Here is a 22,570-nt window from a genome sequence, read left to right on the forward strand (position 1 = left end):
TCTTTCATTCTCCTCTCCAGCAGTTACAGGCATGAATGTGAGATGATAAATACACAAAGGTGCATGCGTTGAATTTTCACTTATTAGCAACCAGCTGGGATTCAGCTGTGTGGGCTGACTTGGGGAAGGGATATGTAAAACATGGGAGGGCACGCTGACACACCAAAAATACGGACGGCTGTTATTGTTGGAAAACCGATTCGGATGATTTCTTTAACGAAAGGAGGGGGAAATTGAAGGGGATGTTGTGAGAAATACATGATCCTCCTATTGGAACAACCTGGGAGGAAGCCGCCTCTGTTAGCTACTCACCCCTCACTGTGCTGAGAGTGGCAGGGTGGGGCCTGGCTCAGGCTCCATCCGGGATATAGAAAGGGCAGAAGGATTGAGTCAGAGGCCCTGAGTGCAAATCCTGCCTGTACTGCTTGCTTCTACTGAAGTCTTGGGCAAGTCAGCAAACCTCCTTGGGGCCTCAGGTCCCTTATCTAAAAAATAAGGGGATTGGACAAGATGGTCTCTGCTGGCCTGCCTGGCTCTGGATCCAGGATTCTACTATTAGTATTATTATAGTCTCTCTTCCTTGCCTTCTTTTCGTGTCTTTCCTTCCTTCCTCCCTCTCTGCTTCCCTCCTTTCTTTCCTGCATTTTTCCCTCCTTCCTTTCGTTCCCTCCTTTCTTTCCTTCCTTCTTTCTCTGTTTTCCTTTTCTCCCTCCTTTCCTTCTTCCTTCCTTCTACCTTTAAGAATTTATTAAGCATCTACTTTATTCAAGGCGTTGTGCTAAGACATACAAAGACAAATCAATCCAAGCCCTCCAAAAGCTTGTACTACTGGGAGAAGATTATGTTCTGATGAGCCCAGAGAGGCCATGACTTGCCCTGAAGTCACACAGTGGGTTAGTGGCAGAGTGAATATGAGAGTCTGGATCTCTGTTTGTATGTTATTAGAGGGTGCCTTGCTTTTTCCCCTGTGTCTGAGGCCAGATTTGAACTCAGGAAGAGGAAACTTTCTGACTCCAGGCCTGGCACTCTATCCTCTGCCCCACCTTGCTGCCTCATCTAAGCTATGGAGGCACCTCAAAACCGTATCAAAGAAGAGTCAGCTGAAGGAGCTGAGGATGATTGACTTGGGAAATGCTGAGGAAGAATGGGATTCCTATTCTCAAATATCTGAAGAGTTTTCCAAGGATTCAAATGAATACTCTGCTTTGGCCCCAAGGGGAGAATAGGATAAAAATGGGTGGGAGCTATCGGAAGATCAGTCACTAAGCACTTATGAAGTGCCTGGTAGTGTCAGGCATTTAATAAGTAACTACAATGTGCAGGCATTGGGGATACAAAGAAAGGTCTAAGATGGTTCCTGCTCTCAAGGAGCTGATGGGGAGACAACACAGAAGCAGCCATGTACAAACAAGATGACTACAGAATAAAAATGGTAGTCACCCACAAAGGGAAGACCCCAGAACTGAGGAGAAAGAGGAAAGGCTTCCTGTAGAAGGGAGGATTCTAGCTGGGGCTTGAAGGAAGCCAGGAGTTGAAGAAAAGGAGACAGAGCCTTCCTGGTGTGGGAGATAACTAGGAAAATGCCTGTGGTGAGGAGATGACATGGATGCCAGTCTTTGGATGACAGAGTCCAGGAGGAGGGAGAAAGAAAGATGGAAGAGGTAGGTTCTAAAGGCCTTTAAACACCAGAGAATGTTATGTTTGATCCTGGAGGGCATATGGAGCCCCTGGAGTTTATTGATTAAATAAACTGCATCCATGGTCAGACCATGCTGTAGGAAAATCACTCTGAGAGCTGAGTGGAGGGCTGAAGCAGAGAAAGGAGACAAGTTAGGTGTGAAGGCTTCTATCAGAGTGATGGCAGTGTCAGAGGAGAGAAGGAGATGTAGCAGGAATGTGTTACAGAAGTGAAATTGACAGGCTTTGGCGCTATATTGGATATGTGGGGTGAGAGAGAGTGAGGAGTCCAGGATGGCACCTAGGTTGAGAGTCTGAGGAACCAGGAGGATGATGGTGTTCTCAACAGTAATAGGAAAAGCTGGGGTGAAGAGGAGGGGGTTAGAGGCAAAGATAATTAATTTAGCTTTGAACATACTGAATTTAAGATATCTATGAGACATCCAGTTCAAGATGTCCAATGGACTTATTTAAAACCAGAACAGCACCAAAACACAGCAGGCCGCATCTATTGGCAGTGGCTTCCCTTTCACTGGAGTGATTTGGATAGGGAGTACCCCAAGTATCCTGTAGACTGGTCTTATAGGCTCAATAGATAGACTTTGACTAAATGGCACTTTTCTCTCCTGTGTGTACACACTCCCTCTCCACCCCATTTTTCATCCTTTCTCTCTCTCTCTCTCTCTCTCTCTCTGTCTCTCTCTCTCTGTCTCTCCACCCTCCTCTGTGCTGTTGTTGCTGTTCCTCAGTTGTGTTCAACTCTTTGTGACCCATTTAAGATTTTCTTGGCAGAGATACTGGAGTGGTTTGCCTTTTCCTTCTCCAGCTCATTGGACAGAGGAGGAAACTGAGGCAAAGGAGGTTAAGTGACTTGCCCAGAGACACACAGCTAGTAAGTGTCTGAGGCATTTTTAGAGCTTGGGTCTCTGACTCCAGGCCCAGAGCACTGCCCACTGCACCACCCAGATGGCTCATAGTCAATGGTTGCAGAGCATACATGCTCATTACTCTATGTGAATCTGGGAAATACCCTGAAAAAGAATAATAAATGTGCTTGGCTGGTGACCAGATCTCTGGATTTCATTTCAGCTTGGTGTATGAGTCTTGCTATGGAGGGGTGGGAGTGGAAGACAGGGGATGGGGGATGGGGGGAGGGGAGCAGCTCACTTTCTAAACCCAGACCTGCTCCCTGGAGGCTTTTCCCTATCAATGAGAAACCTCTGCTGAGGCCCCAGCTGGTAGGAGGATCCTGTGTCCTTCATCCTGATGTCTGAGGGGATGCCCATCTCCCCCTTGGGCCTTTTCTCCTGCTTTGCTCATCCTGAAGTTCCCATATTGGAACCTTGGCAGGGCTCATTCAATCAAGTTGGCATGTGGCAAAAGCCCTTCCTGTTGGAGGAGATGCCCCTTCCAAAGCCTGTGGTGGTGCTTTTTCCCCATCAGAGCCAGAGATGCTGGGGTCTAACAGCAAGAACATTGGATTGGGAGGCAGAAGTCTTGGATTTGAATCCAGGGTCAGATTTCTACTACAGCCTACAAGATCTTGGACATGTCACTCCCTTTATCAGAGCCTCAGTTTCCTCATCTCTAAAACAAAGAGTTTGGCCTTTAAGTTTCCTTCAGCCTCTGGAAGGATGAACCTGATAATCACCAAGAGATGGTAGATTCTCTTGCTACAAAAAAGCCTCATGCAGTCTCCCTGGGGTCAAAGTTGGTGTGCATGAGGGGATTCATCACATTTCAGGATTGGTTTTAACTCATCCTCAGCCAGAAAATATCAAGAGAAATGAAAAGGTAGAGAAACCTTTTGTATTCAAGGATACCCTTGCACCAAATTTGGCAAAGTGACCACATGTCTTAATGGATGGAGCATTGAATTCATTTAAAAAGATCTGGGTGTGAATCTCATTTTATCTCCTCAGTAGCCCTGTGACTAGGTAGCCTTCACCTGCCTGACCATTCCTATGAAGGTCAAAGGAGATTGTATATGTCAAGTATATGTCAGGGTTGGTTGTCCTTCATCAAAATATCTTAACAACAATGAAAACCGGTTGAAACCAATAATTGAGTAGACTTAAAAAAATAGGTGAGTTCAAAAAAGTGGAATTTTCAAAAGAGAATCATCCCAGGGTATTCTTGTTGTTAAGGTAAGCTTAGCAGGAGGAAGGAAGGCCTGAATCACTTACTTCAATGACAGGAACAAGAATGCAAGAAAATGAGCTCAGAGGAGGGCAGGAAGCAGACACAATCTTGAAGCTCATTTGGCCGTACTTGGCAGAAAAGCTAGAAAGAAACTGGGACAGAGAAAGGTTTCCTTCTAGGAAGAAACTGAGAAAGAGGGAGGTCAGGCAGCTAAACATGTATTAAGCTCCTACTTCTGTGCTAGGTGCTAGGAATAGAAAAGAAAAAAACAATCCCTTGTGCTCAAGGAGTTTATTATCTAATGGGGAAAGATAACACAGAGAAGTAAGCTGAAAGATGGAGGGAGAGGTCCCCAGCATGGAAGCCAGATGATCAAGTCCAGAGGAATGCAGCCAGGTGGGGAATGAAGACATGGCTGGCCTGAATGCCCTCCTTAAATGGGGGTGGAGGGTTCAAGGAAGAGCTCTCCATCCCCAGCCTCTCCAATCAAAGGGAGGTCCTTAGGGCCAGGAGGGTGCTGATGAGGTATGAGTTCCAGGGCTTAAGGAAGCCATATGGATTTCCATCAAGCAGGAAGCTGAGGCACAGAGTAACTGAGTGACTTTTCCAGAATCACAGAATTAGCAAGTGCTGGAGCTGTGTTTCAAATTCATGTCTTTAGACTTGAAAACCAGAGTTCTCTTAAGTCCACTCTGTTGCCTGTGATAGTGAAGAAATAAAGAGAAGTATTAACAAGAGAGCACATTCTATTAACTCTTAAGCAATCAGAGCACAACAGTCTGACATTGGTCTGGAAGCATTCAATGCAGCCCTTCACTCATCCATGGTCCTGACTGAAATAGAACATTAAGCGTTCGTCATGATGATCACAGAATGCCAAAGCTGAAAGTAACCTCAAAGGCCAATCAGTGTGACCTGGACCTGAACAAAAATCCCAAGGAAGGCATTCCCAACATGTCAGCATCCAACTTTTGCCTGCTTAACTCTAGTGAAAGAAAACTCATTGACTCCCAAGGCATATGTATCATTCCATTTAGGATAGCTCCGAGTATTAGAAAGCTTCTCTTTAGATCAATCTGGCCTCTGTTGGGGTGTTTTTTGCTACTTTTTCATGTAAATGTATCTTCTTTATTTAATCAGTCATTTTAATGACATTGTCATTGAGAAAATTTGAAATTATGTTGAAATCTGTTGAAGAAGGCCAGGAAGCATGGGATGCATTAGAAAGACTTTATTAAAATTAGGCTAAATGTAATGGAGTGGTGTGCCCCCAAAATCAGCTTTAGTTAACTGGAAAATTCTCTTATTTAAAACATTCCCTGAAGATCTGCGATAAATGAGGTATGGCTGTTTGTGAGGACCATTAGAACAAGAAGGAAGATGGAGTCAATAGATAATAGTCTGTCTAATAATAGATAAGTCGATAGAGAGGAATGGGGAATATTTATTCTGGAAAGAGAAGACTGAAGGAGGGAGGAAGTGAAGACTTTTTACATATTTAAAGAGCTGCCCAATGGAAACAGGGTTAGAATTTTTGGTTTGGCTTCTAGAGGGAAGATCCAAGGGTAATGGGTGGAATTTAGGCTTAGTCTCAGAGAAAGCTTCCAAACAATTGGAGCTGTCCAACAGTAAAGGGCCTACCTTATCAAGTGGTGGTTTCCTTGGAGGTCTTCAAGTAGAAGCTGGGTGACTATTCATCAGAGATGTAGGAGGGGCTATTCTTTTAAGTCTGAACTAGATGGCTAACAAGGTCCCCTCCAACTCTCAGATACCATAATTGTCTAAGAATGGAAACAATAGATGATAGGATAATAGCTTATGATACTGTCAATCTTGAGCTGGAAAAGAGTTCATAGACCATTGAATACAACCCCCTCATTTTGCAGATGAGGCAACTGAGGCCTGTAGAGATAAGGTGACTTATTCAGGGTCCCACAGAGAATATGTGGCAGAGCTGAGATTTGAATCCAGGTTATCTGACCCCAAATCCACTGTGTTTTTTCCCACTTTGAGGAAACTGAAGCACAGAGGGGATTATGTGATTTGCCACAAAAAAGTGTCTGATTGATTTGAATCTAACCCTTCCTGACTCCAAATCTAGTTCTCTATCAGAGGGAGGTTTGAGTGACAGGCTCCAAAATGAATGGGAATGTAAGATCTGATTTGTGTGTCTTTGTTTAGATACGGACATGGTCATCATTTACCTGTCGGCAGGAATTACATCAAAGGAGTCCTCAGAAGAAGATAAAAAGGCAACACTGTGTGTCATCAATGAGGAAAACAGCTTTCTTAACAACTCAGTCATGATCCTCACCTATGCCCTCATGAACGGTACGTGATGTCTTCCAGAGTTTTCCCTCTTTAGATGAAAGTTCTGACCCACTTTTTAGAGCTGAGCCAGAATTGTGCTCATCTGGCAACTTCTAAAACAGAAGAAAACCAAGTGAGTTCTTTACCAAGAAAATCCCCTTCCATTTTATAATTTTCCATGATGTTACCACCCCACGTGTTCTTCAAATATATGTCCTTAGAACCTAGCACAGTGCCTGACACTTAGTAGGTACTTAATAAAGCACCTACTAATGGTGGATTCACTGATCTTGATGATTGATTGGATGCCACTACCAGAATTCTCCTTCTTGTCCACTATATATTCACTCTTGTATTTGGGGGCAGGGGGTAAGGCTGATTTGGAATTAGAAGACCAGGAATTGAATTGTGTCATTGCATTTTATTGCCTGTGTGACTTTTGACATCTGACTGACACTCTCTAAGAATTGTTTTCTCATACGTAAAATGAGGGAATTGACTGAATATTCTCTGTTGCCCATTCGGACTCTAAATTTGGACATGGACATCATCGTTTGTTTCCTGCAGTACTTCCTGTCAGATCGGTACTCTTCACTGTTGAATGCTTCTGGTCTCTCCCGTCATTTCCTGTCATCCCTTCTACCCTGCTTATTTTTCTTCCAACAACCATCTCAGTGTGCTCTTTTCCTCTATGCTTATGACAAACTCCATCACACTAGAACAACATCATTGTTGATCCTTCCTTCTTGAAGAGGACTGAGGGCTTCACAAGGGTGGTGCCTTGACATATGCATGAATTGGATTTAAGTGAGGCAGAGCTAGAAGGATCCTAGAAGGATGTATGATCAGAAAAAGAACTACGCTAGTCCTGAGAGCAGAAGCAGGGAGGGACTGCCTGCTTTTTCCATTGGCATCCATGCAACATTGAGAGATTACGAAGGCTTCCCTCTGGGCCTTTGGGTGAACTCTGAGTAAGAGTGATGCCTTCTCATGCTAGGCAAGTTGTTCCTTCTCTCAGTTGGAATTCCCATGTTGGTCAGATCACAACTTTACCAAAGTGAGCTACCAGGCAAAATCACGTATAGTTGAAAGAAATAAAAAGGGAGATTGAGGTTCTGTATTGCATCTTGGCATCTTTGCCTGTAAGTACCTCCATAACCTCTTCTAAGGAGGGTATCCCAAAAGTCTAAGTGGAGTCTTAATTTATAATGATACCTGACATGAATAAAGGGCTTTAAGATTTGTTAAGTGCCTTATATTCATTATTATAGTTGATCCCCATAGTAACCCTGTGAGCTAGGTACCACAAGTTATCACTCCCATTTTACAGATGAGGACACTGAGGCTCCACAATGTGAAAGAATTTACTTGAATCCACACAACAAATAAGTGTCAGAGATGAAATTTAAACCCTGGTCTCTCTTGACTCCATGACCAACATTCTTTCCCTTATACTATTCTGTCTCTGTAGAAATTTCTAAACAAAAAATCCAAATAAATCCACTGCAAGTTTCCCTCTTGCCATTGAAATCATTAAGAAGATTAGGCAAAATCTTTACTTAAAATCATTTGTTGACTCTCATTAGTCATTTGAATCTCCAGTCGTTTGAATTTGTTTACAGTGGTACCATATGTGAACTGTTCCTAATGCTTTGACCATCTTCCAACAATAGCAAACTCTAAAAAAAAAAAAAAAAACTTTATTAAATTTTGTCCTATACTATAGATTGCAGATGTTTGTAGAACAATGCAGCTCAGTATACCTAAATCCCTCCCAGAGTTTTAAAAACCCCGTAAACTTAAAAGACACATGCTGAGTAAATCATATTCAGTACTCTCCTCCCCGTGCCAAGGGTGAAAAATCATTTTTCATTGGAATGTCCCAAAAGAAGCAGTTTATGCTCATTCCTCAGGGCGATACTGTATATATTTTCTATTTAGTTACTATAGATTTTTTTTAAAATTAAAGCAACAGGGAAAAGAAATGAAAATAAAAGCTTCAATAATAGTGCTATAGAAGATACAATAGCTTAGTTACCAGTCTGCCTTGGTTGGTTTTCACAACAGGAGCTCCCTCTACCGAGGTGGTCCCAGGTCTGGAGATAATAATAATAATAATAATATAGAATCATAGAGGAAGAGGAGATCTTGGTAGCCCTTTAGTACAACCCATACTTGAAAAAGAATCCTGTCTGCTACATTGCCAACAAGTGGCTATCCATCCTCCAGTGAGGGGGACTCACCAATCATCCCTCTCTCTTCTACTGTTCATCTTTGTTCTTCGGTAAAATAGAAGAAGTTGAACCCCATTTGTGTACCATGGACCTCCAGATACTTGAAGACCTCCTGTTCCCCTCCCCACTCCCCAGCCATCACTTCTCCAGCCTAAAGAGCCCCATTGCCTCTACCTGCTCTTCCTATGGCATGGACCTAGGGGCTTTCCCCATGCTGATTGCCTTCCTCTGGATAGATCCCTAGCTTCTTTCACTGTAGTGTCAGGAAGTGAGCATGATACCAGATGGACCCTGATTGGGGTACAGGACCACTATCAACTTCTAATTCCTGGCAGTTGTATCTCTTTAGGGCAGCCACATTAAGCTTTGCATGCATACTGAGCTAACCGTTCACACACACACACACACACACACACACACACACACACACATGCATACAAATCTACAACACTCTCAGGTAAATTGGTGTCTAACTAAGCCTAACTAAGTCCAACTAACTATCTCGACCTGATGAAATTGTTTACCTTTTTAAGCCATGTATAAGAATACACATACACACACACATATCCCTGTTAAATGTCATCTTATGCAATATCCTAATGGTCAAGCCTGCCCAATTTTTTTTGGAATCTTGATTTTTTCATCCAAGATATTAACTGTCTTCTCATCTTTGCACCATTTGATAGGGAAGCCATTTGCATTCCCACATCCCGTATGCAGGAAGCACTCAACACATATTTGTTGACTGACTGATTGTTCATTCCAACCTTCAGAAATTGACAAAATGTTACACAATAGAACCAAGGGCAGTCTGTGAAACATTCCCTTGGAGACCTCCGTCTATGTGGATATTATACCATCATGACTCCTTATTAGGGCCAACCCTTCAACTAACACCAAATCCATCTAATGGTACTACTGACCAGCTCACATCTCTCCATCTTTTCTGTAAAACTAGTCCAAGAGGCTTTATCAAATTTTTGTTAGAAATCCAAGTATATTATACATAGAGAATTCAGTCAATATCTCAATTGAGAGAGAAGGAGATGGGCAGAAAGGAAAGAAGGAAAGATGGTAGCCATCTCTAAGATGGTGGAGAGGAGAAGAAATTTCTTTTTAATTTTGTTGTGTATGGGAAAGGCATAACAGATTGTATGTAATAGATTTGCAGTTTCATATGCAACCATCCTTTTATTGTACTACATACATTATGGCAATACTTGTCTTATTCCATAAATTAAAAATAAAATTAATTTTTAAAAATTGAAAAGAAGAAAGAAAAAGAAAAGATATAAGAAAAGACAGAGGTTCTGATTCCACGTATGACCCATCCTGGTCGTGGGACACTATCAAGTCACCTAACCTTCCAAGACTTTAGCCAACTCTCCAAGAGGGTAAGTCACAAAGTAGATACTCCTTTGCATTAATAGAGAGAATTTCCCCATGTGGATATTGCCTATACCCATAAAATCACAGGTCCAGTTCCTATCCCTTTCCTATCAAAAAGAACAAGAAATACAGTAAGCCTATCAAATGACCTGTTTTGAAATAAGTGATTATCTTGGCTTTCTGGAATCATAGTTTCTCCTTTAGATATTCACCAAATATCTCTTTAATAATACATCCTAGAATTTTACTAGAAATTGAAATCCAACTTACTGGCCGAAAGTGTACAGATTCTGCTTTCTTCCCTTTTTTTTTTTTTTTTGAACTTTTGGATAAAATGTACTCACTCTAGTCTGACTGTATAGAACTTTTCTCATTTTAGATGCTTCTCTAACTCATGATGGAAAATGCGACACATCCAGAGAAAGAACTATATAGAGAGTTTGAATGCAGATAAAAGCATACTATTTTCACTTTTTTTCTTGTGAGTTTTCCATTTTGTTCTGATTCTTCTTTTACAATGTGACTAATGTGAAAATATGTTTCAAATCATTGTACATGTATAGCCTTTATCAGATTGCTTGCCATCTTATGGAGGGGAGAAAGGAGGGAGGGAGAAAAAATGGAACTCAAAATCTGATAAAAGTCAATATTGAAAATTAATAAATAAATATTAGCTGATTCTCTAGAATATAAAAGAATCTTTCATTCAAACAGTGGTATGGGACTATTCTTTTAATAACTGAGGTTACGGTTCATCTGCATCTGCTGACTTGAGTTCGCCAAGGGCAGTTAACTGGTCTCTGAATCTCTTCTTACTTATCTTGGGTATGTTGGTGCCCATTTCCTTGGCAGACAAAATAGAACTGAAATAAGCTGTGAGCATTTGGTTTCTCTACACCAAGCAGCTCCCTCTCCCTTTTTCAGTCCTCAGTCTCACCTCCCTCTGAGTTTCAGCTCTTCCAACCCTAATCTTAGGGTACAGATCATGATATCAATTGAGGAGAGTTTATTAAACATCTGCTATGCACTAACCATAGTGCTAGGCACTGGAGATGTAGAGGTAGAAGTAAAACAGGAAACTTACGTTATAATGGGGGAGACAACACATATGTCAGCAAGGACTGATGTGCTTCTATGACTTTCACAGAATATATACGTGATGCTACATTCAGAGGGAGGAAGAACACTAGCCACTGGGGGAGGGATCATGATTAGCTTCAAGTAGAAGGTGGTCCTTGAGCCTTAAAGGAAACCAGAGATCCCAAGAGACAGAGGTGAGGATGGAGTACATTTCTGGCATGGCTGACAGCCAGTGCAAAGGCGTGGGGGAGGGAAATAGAGCAGCAAGTAGGCTAGTATGGCTCTATCATAGAACATATAGAGGAAAGTAATGTGAGAAAATCCTTAAAAAGGTAGAAAGGAGCCACGTATGGCTGAGCTTTGAAGGACAAACAGAGAGGTCTATAACTTGATCTTAGAGGTAGTAGGGTTTATTGTTGACAGGGTAGCTACATGGTCAGACCTACACTTTAAGGAATTTACTTTGTTGAGTGGAAAATGGATTGGGGGGAGACTGAGGCAAACAGACAACCCCACCTCCAGCAGCAATCGCAAGAGGCCAGGCATGAGGGGATGAGGATCTGAACTCAGATAGTGGTAACAGGAGTGGCATAAAGGGAATATAAAAGAGGTGTTACTAAGATAGAATGACCAGACATGGCAATTGATTGAGCTATGGGATGAGTGAGACTATGTATTCAACTTATTACCAGTCTTCTCCTGCTTTTTAGATATTTTATGTTATTATTATTCATGTCACATGCTTTAATTTATTCATTTTCAGAACTGAAAAAAATGTCTTAAAAGGTTTAGTGCCATTGGAGTGTATTTTTAGCTATTAAAGCAGGATATTGCACTAAGACCTTTGGGACACCCTATATTTCCTCACTACTAAACAAGCCTTCTAACAACTACCAGAAAGGAAAGGGGAGGGACAGTTCAGTACAACTGTCTGCTCTGTCTGATGGTGCATATACTCCTCTTTCTTTATTGTCTCCCACATCTACAGGGAAGGGAGGGAGAACACATTATCAGAACTCTTCTTCAGTGGCCATGACTTTTGGTTCCTGAGCCTCCTGTGTATTCACATCAGTCTTTTGAGAGAACCTCCCTTTTCTGTCTTTGTTCTTGTTTCCCTTGGTCTTCCAAATTTCATTGGGCTGACTTCTCTGTTCATGGAATTCTACTTCTCTGTCCTCTGAAAACTTTCAAATGCATTTTTCCCCAATCCAGGGAGCAGGTTAGAAATCTGAAAATGACTTTGGCTGTATACATTTGTAACCGTTGTTTGGTTTTTCTTGCTCCTTGAGGGCAGAGTGCTGTCTTTGTTTGTACTGGTATTTCTAGTGCTTAGCACAGGGTCTGGCACATAGTAGGTACTTAGTTTGATAAATGCTTGTTGACTTGACTTTTCTTGCTTTCTTAATGGGGAGTGGGGTGTGAGAGGGAGAGAAGGCAGATTTTCATATAGATAAAATAAAATTTAAAAACCTTAGATGGAGGGCACACTTCTTCCTAAGATTCCCTGAATTTTCAGGTTAGTACCTAGTTCCTCTCTGTTGGTGAGGAATCAGATCCATAATAGAGTGTTTCTTTGTTTATTCCTCCACCTTTTGAAAGATGGCATCATTAGGGCCAGTGTTAAAATGAGTACCACTTCTACTTTTGGTAACGAGAGGGCTCTCATAGGCATTGGATGATTGAAGTCCACCATTACTGCTTGATACTGCCTCTGTGCAGACCAGGCTTATGAACTGAGTCTTGAACTCCCCACCTTTGCTTTAACAGGTGGTCTATAGTATACACTGAAGACAGTATCACTTAGATTCTTCCTCCATTGATCTATATACGTGTGCTCCTTACCTGAGAATACCTTCTTAGTTTATAATATTACTCCTCACTTCCCTTTCTTATCCCATTTCATTTGAAAAATATACACCCTCTAGAACAATATTCTAATTATAGGTGATTTTCATCCCACCAAGTCTAGTGGTGCATACGTAAAGTCAAGATTGCCCCTTACCTTAATGCAAGAGTATTCATCTTGCTTATTTTTATATTTTGTGTATTTGTTACTAACCTTTGAGACTGTAAGTCCTACTACTGAATTCTCTCTTCAATCATGTCTCTTGGGAACATCTGTATAGCTTAACTATTATTCGTCCTACATTACAGCTCCTCTTGTATGGTGTCTCACTTGATAGGTATACATTGGTACTTTCTCTTCCTGTCCTTTTCTTTTCTATCTCTAGTGTTTTTTATTAGATTCAGAAGACACCAGAAGAATATGTTGTTCCCAAAAAGACACAAAACAAATACACAGTGATCAAAGATGCCAGACAAATACACTGTTACCAAAAGATACCAGTTGATACACTGTTACTAAAGATATCAGACAAATACACTGTTACCAAAAGATACCAGATGATACACTGTTACTAAAGACACCAGACAAATATACCATTACCAAAAGATACCAGATGATACACTGTTACCAAATATACCAGACAAATACACTGTTACCAAAAATGACATCAGATAAATACACTGTTACCGAAAATACCACTCAAATGCCTCTTATCGAAGACACTACATAAAATACATTGTTGTTAAAGGATATATCATGCCTGTCCATGATTGGGTCATTCTTATATTAAACAGAAGTTGAACAATCCAAAGCTTGTTCAATGAGATCTTTGCTTCCTGAATCTGTTTTCCAATTTTGTATCCCTTGCCTTTGCAGCAGTGATGCCAATATTTGTACCCCTGTAGTTTCAAATTTCTTTCCAAAGACTTTTTAATCTTTGGTAACACTTTCTAGGTTCCTTCTTGCAGCATCTTATGTGTTCCCATAGATCACCAGGATTGAATAGTCATCTTCCTTTTTGACAAGTCTTGGGGAGCTCTCTCTGTCTCTGTGTGTCAGATACCACAGGAAGAACAGGAAGACACCAGATCTCTCTCTCTGGTTGTAATCAGGTCAACAAAGAGCTGCTTCTGTGCTTCTCAGCAGGGATCCACCAGCCACTACGAGTTTGATCTTCTTCTGACTTGTACTGGATAATATATCACCTGACAACACCTCTGGCTCTACTTTATCATTCCTCAGAGAACAGGAAATTGCTTCCTCCTCAGAGACTCTAGTGTTCTCCTCTTCAGAAAGGATCTCACTTTTGACTTTTTAGCTCAGGGGAATAATATAACAACTCATGTGTGTAATATTTTAATGAAGTGCAAATAATAGTGTTCTCATTATACAGATAAGCAAACTGGCACTCCACTTAGTTTGGAAATGCCTGAGACAGGATTCAATATCAGACCTTGATACCAAGTCCAGCATTTTAAATACTATCTCTAATTAATAGAGACTAAGTAGAGATAGGGACTGGACATTTGGTTGGTACAAATTTCTCTTGCTCCAAATCTTCGCTTGCTCCAAGAATATGAATCTTAGTCTCCTAGGGGCACTGAAAAATACGATTTCCCAGGAACACCTACTAGTTTGAATCAGAGGCAAGACTTGAACCCAGATCTCTCAAGCTGTATCCACTGAAAGACATTGTCTTTTCCTTATAACAAGCATGATCCCATTCTATCATTACTGCTATTAGGATTATTATCATTACCACTAATATTGTCATTAGTATTGCTACTAGCACTACTATGTCTATTTCTACTATAACTGTGATTACCTCTGCTGCTATCACTCTTATCACTACCATTACTACCACTATTGTTACTGCCTCCTACTACTTCTCTTACTGTTATGACTATGTTACTGCTGCTATTACTACCACTATTTTATTGCTACGTTACTACTTCTACTATACCAGCCATTGCATCATTACTAGTATGATTGCTATGACTACTACTATTGCTTTTACTGCTACCATGATATCTTTATTCCTGCCTCTTTTAATATGATTACTACCACTATTTCGATTAATACTACTCTTTCTACACAAAGGGTTTCTTGAGGAGTGGGGTAGCTCAAGATAACAAAGACAGTACCAGCTCTGGAAATGGAATCAGAGAGCCTGGATTTTTTTAGCTCCAATAACTTAAAACTATATTCCAACTTTTAGAGCACCATATCTAATACCTTAAGGTGTCAGGCTGGTTTTCTCACAATGGCACCATAAGGTATGTTTTCTAAGTAGTATCATTCCCCTTTTACAGATGAAGAGGATGAGGTCCAAAGGACTGGTCACTTGCCCAAAGCCCCCAGCCAATAAGCACCAGGACCTTGAGTCTCCTGACTCCATCCCATCACATGTGCCATTCCTTTCAGCTGCTTCTAACTTTCTCTTCTCTTGTAAACATAATATTGTTTTTTAATAAGAACAGAGTTTCAGAGACCTGAGTGAAATTATTTCATGCCTGAATTGGTTAGGAATTTGTGACAAAAGCCAAGTCACAAATTTGAACTTGGAAGAATAATATGGCCTGATCCTTGTGGAAATTCCATCTCGCAAAGCTCCATGTGGTCTCCTTTGTTCCCTTATTTATTTTTTTCATTATTTCCCAGCTGAGAACAGGTTTGGAGCTGAAAGGGCTTCAGAGTCCATGTTGTCCAGGGGCTCTTGATGCTGGGGCCACAGATTACTGAACTTGATTGGGGGAAAAGTTATATTTTTACTTTCACTAATCTCTAACTGAAACTTAGTATTTCCTTCAAATGTTTAAAAATGCGATTCTGAGAAGGGGTCGGAAAGCTTTTACCAGACTGCCTGAAGGGTCCAAGACACCAAAAAGAGTAAAAGCCACTAAACTAGTCCAACTCCTTTATTTTATAGATGAAGAAACTGTTACCCAAGGGGCTTAAACAACTTTTGTTGTTCAGTCACTTTTCAGCTCTGTCCAGCTCTTCACAATCCCGTTTGAGGTTTTCTTGACAAAGAAACTGGAGTGGTTTCCCATTTCCTTCTCCAGCTCATCTTATAGATGAAGAAACTGAGGCAAAGGGGGTTAAGTGACTTGCCTAGGGTCACACAGATAGTAAGGGTCTGAGACCAGATTTGAACTCAGATTTGTCACTCTGTCCACTGTGCCACTGAGATGCCCTTAAGCAACTTGACCAAGATAATCAGAGTCAGAAGTAGGATTTAAACCCAGGTCTTCTGACTGCTGAGGTGCCTCAGTACCGAGCTGCCTCCCAAGAATACGTTTATACATAGGAAGATTATTCTTTTGGCCTCTTGCTTCAGGAGAGAAGCTAACAGTGGGGTTTGGGGACCCTACTGGACATTCAGAAGTCTAAATCTTCTAGGAGTTGGCCACCGTCCAGTTTTCTCTCTGGAGGATTACTCATAAACTACAGGGAATCAAATGCATATGGGAGAGAAGGAGGAATCCTGTTTTTCATTTTTGTCCTTTGAATTTCCCTTTCAGATGGAGTAACTGGGTTGAAAGAGCTGGCCTTCCTGAGAGATCTAGCTGAACAAAACTCCATGAAGTATGGTGTCCCTGATCGGTCAGCCTTGCCCATCATTAAGGGGAGCATGATGGTCCTGAATCAACTGAGTAACCTGGAGACTACTGTTGGCCGCTTCTATACCAATCTCCCCAATCGCATGATCGACGAGGCTGTTTTTAGTCTGCCTTTCTCTGATGAAATGGGGGATGGTGAGTTTAGAGAACACCTGATACTGAACGGGCTAAGGCAAAGGGGTCAGATGCCATCTTTCCTACCAATCCTTCCTTGATGGCTTCCCACATAACATCTTAGATGTTGATGATGATGATGGTGATAATTATAACCATACCACATAATTCCTAAGCTAGATAGATGAGATGGGGATTCATTGATATTGATATAGAGTGCCATGGTTGGGGGAGGGGAGCATGGTCAAAGCTATGCTTTGAGAAAATCACTTGGAAAATTGAGTGGAGAATGGGCTGAGACTAGTGGCCAGAAGACTCATTAGCATTTGGTTTGCAGTAGTCTAGGTGTGAGGCAATGAGGGCTTGTACCAGGAAGTGTTAAAGGTTAGGATGGGGCATGTACAAGAGATGGTTAAAAAAAAAAAAATGTTGATTCAATTGGCCTTGACAAAAAATTGGATATGGGGGCTGACCCTATATCCATATCCAACCAGTGTAGACTAGTGAAGAAAGAAAAGCTCTGAGAGTCACTAGGGGTTAGAACACAGACTAGATAAGAGCTGGTCTTGGGATTGAAAGCTGTCCCACATCCCAGGATTCTGAGGTTTTCTTTGCCTCTGGTCTAGTGAGCCCCCCATCGTATTAGACAGGAAAGGGACTGGGCAAGAGTCTGAACTGCCTAAATCTGCAGTGGAGATGGGGTTGTCTGGAATCATATGGGTAAGCCCTCTTGCCATTGTGTTTATGGAGCAGATTTTTAATAGCTTTATGTGGTGTCTACAGAGAAGGGATTAACTCTCATGGAATCCTTGGATTTTAAGCAGCCTATGAATGATGGCTGATCTAAGCTTTTGTCAGCTAGTGAATCTCAGCCCACTGTCTATTACTGATGCTTTCTCTGTCATGTCCTCCCCCCACCCCTTTTTTCCCCTCAGGTTTGATAATGACAGTGAGCAAACCCTGTTACTTTGGAAACCTCCTTCTGGGGATTGTAGGAGTGGATGTTAACCTGGCTTATATCCTAGAAGATGTGACATATTACCAAGACTCTTTGGCTTCCTATACTTTTCTCATAGATGACAAAGGTACTTAAACACAGTTAATTAAGACAGGCTTAGTGTCCAGAACTAGGAAGGGAAGAGTCCCATTATACTGTCTGTTCCCCATACCTATCCTTCTGTCTGTCTTATACAGGCTCTCCCCATTACCTAGTGCACCCTCCTTCCTCACCACCCGTTGTCCCCATTGCCTCTCACACTCTTCCTTCTCACCACTGATTTTTGGAACTGCTCACTTTCTTCAGAGTTCAACTTAGGTGCCATAACCTTATGCTCCAATTGTTCGTGCTCTTCCCCCAAACACCAAAGCTATTTTCTATTTACTTTGAAATAACTTTGTGTTGACTTCTCTGTCTATAGTGTTGTCCCACCCTGGAAAATGGACATTCTTGAGGCCCCTGACCATCTGGTTCATTTTTGCCTTTGTCCCCAGCACTTAGCACGGGCACATGATGCATATTTGAATTGATTTCAAGTGAATAAAATTTAATTAGTGAATTATGAAGTGCCTACTGTATGTCAAGCACTGTGCTAAGTGCTGGATTGACCTTTCTGCCCTGCCAGACCACATCTGCACTACTGTGCTTAGTACTATTACCCCATTTTAGAGATACTTGGAGTCTTACTCCCAGAAGTTGGGAGGATCACATGAGCTCCTGTCTGAAAAGCCCTCCACCAACCTTGAAGTGCTGTGAATGCCACTGGTGCCGATGTGGTTGTGGTGGTTGTTGCTACTGCTGTTTTCCTCCCCATCCGTGTTACCTCCCTCCATGTACTACAATAAAACAGATTTTTTTTTGCTCCCAGAAGATACCCCAAATCCTCCTGCCTCTGTTGCCTTTTCTCACATTCTCCTCCCTCTGTCCTTCTCTTCACCACTGAATTCTCAACAGCTTGTCCAGGAAGTCTTCCATGAATACACCTCCATGAATACACCACTCCCAATCTCAGAGAGCACCTTTCTAATTCACTCAGGACAAGGTTTCTTAACTTTGGGGGGTGGGGTATGGACCTTTGGTAGTTTGTTGAAATTTATGGACTCCTTTTCAGAATCATGTTTTCAATGCATAAAATAAAATACATAGGATTAGAAAGGAAATCATTTATATAGAAAATATCTTTAAAAAAAAATAAGTTCATAGTGCCCAAGGAAAGAACCCCTGAATCAAAGGATCATATATCAATAACTCTACCTTAGATACCTCTTTTTTGCGTATGAGGAAACTGAGGCCCAGAGGAATCAGGTGCTTTGACCAGAATTGCTCAATTAGTAAGTGCCTGAGATGAGATTTGAAGCAGGTCTTTCTAATTCCAAATATTATGTCCCTCTGCTATTCCATGAGGTCTGTCCTGTATTGTTGTTGTCTTGGAGGGGATGCTATAAGATAATTGGAGTTAAGTGACTTGCTCAGAATCGCACAGCTGATGTCAAGTGTCTGAATCTGAATTTGAACTCAGATCCTCCTGATTCCAGGTCGGGGCTCTATCCACTACACCACCTAGTTTTCCCCTAAATTATTGTATTATACTTCTCAATGGTTCATTCTTACCATTTGACAAGATTTGAAGTTCCATGAATTCAGGGACTGGGTCTTAATGTCTCTTCTAACATATATTACTGTGCTATGCCCACAGGACACATTTAGCAAATGGGTGCTGAATGAAGGAATACTAGCTCCTTGCTTAGAGATCAGTCTCTCTGGAAGGGCACAATTCTCATCTGAAATTTCTTCTGAATTTGAAAACAGGCCACTCCTTAAAGGGCCAAGTGAGGTGGTTCACCAGTAGAGTATCAGAGACAGAAACATACCAAGAACATAAGCTCAGAGATCCAGAGCTGGACAGGACTTTACAGGGCAGCTGGGCCCAGTCCCACATTTTACAGATGGGAAAACAAGCATGAGCAGATGAAATGATTTACCCAGGATCACACAGGAGATACATGTGACAGGCAGGATTTTAATACTGGACCTTTGATTACAAAGCCACTGTACCAGAAAATCCCCTTGCTGGCTTCATTTTTCAGCCAAGAAAAGTTCCAGCTGAAGTGTAAGAATTCAGAAATGGGAGAAGTTAGCCCCTGGCATCTCTCAAACCATCATATCCTGTCACTCTGCTGATTGGATTGTACACTCATGTTTTCTCACAATGCATTGCATTTCATCCATGGACTTGTTTAGGGCAGGTTCTGTATTTTGGCACTGATAGCATTGTCACTTACCCTAAGCACACTGGCTGCCTACATAGGGTTATAAAATAATAATATTAATAATAATAATATTAATAATAAAATTAAATAATAATATTTAATAAAAATAACATTGATACAGTTATCAAAAAATACAAGATACAGTTATTTAAAAATAACAATTTAAGACCTACTTCAGGCTGGGGGAGTCTGGGGAGGACTGCCTTCTCCAGTTACAAGCAGCTACCTAACCACCCCTTCCCCCACCCCTTGCCTTCATTTCACCCGTGCTGCCTTCCCTGCTGTGCTAACAGTTCTATTACTCACAGCTTGTGGACTCCCTGCTGTGATGTAGGGTTCTTTATTTGTCAGTGACAGGAGATCTTAAGTCAGGAGGAAAATTTAATGCATTTAATGCAAAAGTAGTTGAACTAGTTCCGTCCAAAGGTAGTTTAATTAAGGGAATGAAATGCAATAATGATAATAACCCAGAGAATAAATATTCATGGATTTCCTGTGGTGAGAGGCAGATAAAGAATATTTTATACCATCAGGAACCTGGATGGCAGGAGGACTTGGGGAAAGGTGGAGCCAGATCAGTCTTCCTAATGTTGAAGCTTTTTTTTTTTTCTGAGCTTATGCGATCCCAGACTTGCATTATTACTTTTTCACAGATTTATGGACTTAAGGATTTAAGTGATAACTGGGATTTTTCAAAGGACAAAGAGTGGATGGGAACAGACATTAAAAACTTACACTAAATACCAAGAACTATTAAGTGAATCACAACTATCAACTTGTCTGATCCTCACAATAACCTTAGGAGGCAGGTGCTATTATTATCTCCATTTCACAGATGAGGAAACTGAGGCAGAGACTAAGTGATTTGCCCAGAGTCCCATGACTAGTAAGCGTCTGAGGCTAGATTTGAATTCAGGTCTGCCTGACTCCAGTCACAGTATCCTATCCCATGTGCCCCCAGTTGCCTAAACACAACACCTTCCAAATATTATTGTAGAAAGAGCCAGAGCAGGTTTTAGCATAGCTAAAATGAATCCCCGCTTTGTGTACCTAGGGCTTACCATGGTACCTGGAACAGAGTAGGTGCTTCAATAAACTCTGGTTGGGTGTTTGATTAATTGCCTGAGATAAAGCCTGTGTGTTTTGTGTTACCATTATTAATAACAATTAGTATTTACATAACACTTGAAAGTTAAAAAGACTATATAGACATTATCATATTTGGGCTTCTCAATAACCCTCAATCTTGGGAGTTGAACACCATTAACTATGTGCATCTCACTGAAGCCCAGATTTCTTACCAGATGTGTTTTGTGACTTTCACTCATTCATTTGTTCATTCATTCATCAAAATGACAAGCATTCATTCAGCGTCTACTATGTGCTAGGCTCAAAGACAAAAATGAAACCATTTCAGATTTGGAAAAGTCTCTGTGACCATTAAAGTCAACCCATACCTGAACAAGAATTCTTTCTCTTTTCATTTCCTTTTTTATTATGAATGTCATCAACAATCACAGATATTTCATTATTCTAAAAAAAAGAGAGGGTTTTATGTAAAATTATATAGTTCTGTTATTTAGAGTTTGGGGTTATTTTTACTGTATTTACATTTGGCATGTTAGTAAGAATATAGTTTATTTTTGTTGTGTGTGTGTGTATGTGTGCGTGTGTGTGTGTGTGTGTGTCCCTTTATGGATAAGAATCTCTTCTCTAAGATTATTAACAAGTAGTTCCCCAACTGTGACTGGAAGAACATTGAGGGGATCCCACTCCCCCAGTAGCTTACATTCTGGTGTGGGGGAGTGGCGTGATCCCAATCGACACAGAGCAGTCCATAGAAAGTATGCCCAGAGTAATTTCTGCTGCTTCTCTCTTTATTCTTTCTTATTCCAGGCTACACTCTTATGCATCCATCACTGACAAGGCCCTACTTATTGTCAGAACCCCCTCTTCACACTGACATCATTCATTATGAAAATATCCCCAAATTTGAGCTGGTTCGGCAGAATATTCTAAGGTAAGGAGAAGTGAATGGTCTGTGAAGCATTTTCTCAGATAAAAGACCCAGATGAGTCATATGCATGAAGGTTGTTAACGTCCACAGTGACTAAAATGATAGAAAAGAAAATGACCCCAGAGGTCATCAGAACTCAGATGGAGGCAGTGAGCAGCCTGGTCTCCAGACAACCAACAGGGAAACAGAACAGGTGTTGTCTTCTCCCCCACTCCATAGAGAGGCCCTGGACTTCAGGTGCAGAATGGGGAATGCTCTGTCAGGCATGGCCAATGCACCAATCTGCTTTGCTTAAATGAATCTTGCCACTACCAGAGAGGGTTCTATGGGTGGGTATGTGAACTTGAGAAATGACCTTGATATTTTCAAATCATCAATAGAACTTAGAAATAAACAGCTTACATTATTATAATGAAAATGTAGTGCAGCAATTGCCATATTTTCCTCCTCAATGTGGCCAAATGTTTGGGAATCCACCGATTCCTTAGTTAACAAGTGTGTTGTAGGAAGAGGACCAAGAAAAGGAAGTTTCTGTTAAGCAAATCCTTCACATTCACTTCCACTGTTAAATGTGATGGGCATCATCATGAAAAGAATGAGTGGAAAAATGCCGCTAGGGAAGGGGTTAAGTTGGTGACAGACTGAGCATCATGGGCCTTAGAAAAGAACAGTTTTGGTTGTTATTGTTCAGTTGTGGCTGACTCTTCGTGACCCCATTTGGGGTTTTATAGTTAAAAGACTAGAGGAGTTCACCATTTCCTTCTCCAGCTCATTTTACAGTTGAGGAAACTGAGATAAACAGGGTGAAGTGACTTGCCCAGAGTCATACAGCTAGTAAGTGTCTGAGGCCAGATTAAATTTAGGAAGAGGA

The 22,570-nt window shown here is 41.2% G+C and overlaps 1 protein-coding gene across 1 annotated transcript in view; it reads left to right on the forward strand.

Moving 5' to 3' along the window:
- CACHD1 (cache domain containing 1) overlaps nucleotides 1-22,570 on the forward strand; it is a 248,813-nt gene that overhangs the window by 181,762 nt on the left and 44,481 nt on the right. Inside the window, exons 8-11 of the mRNA XM_072649735.1 lie at nucleotides 6,001-6,150; nucleotides 16,203-16,436; nucleotides 17,351-17,500; nucleotides 21,579-21,702. Coding sequence (XP_072505836.1) covers nucleotides 6,001-6,150; nucleotides 16,203-16,436; nucleotides 17,351-17,500; nucleotides 21,579-21,702 — 658 coding nt within the window. The remainder of the gene's footprint in view (nucleotides 1-6,000; nucleotides 6,151-16,202; nucleotides 16,437-17,350; nucleotides 17,501-21,578; nucleotides 21,703-22,570) is intronic.

The sequence above is a fragment of the Notamacropus eugenii genome, chromosome 2, assembly GCF_028372415.1.
Source record: "Notamacropus eugenii isolate mMacEug1 chromosome 2, mMacEug1.pri_v2, whole genome shotgun sequence".
In the NCBI taxonomy this organism is placed as follows: domain Eukaryota; kingdom Metazoa; phylum Chordata; class Mammalia; order Diprotodontia; family Macropodidae; genus Notamacropus; species Notamacropus eugenii.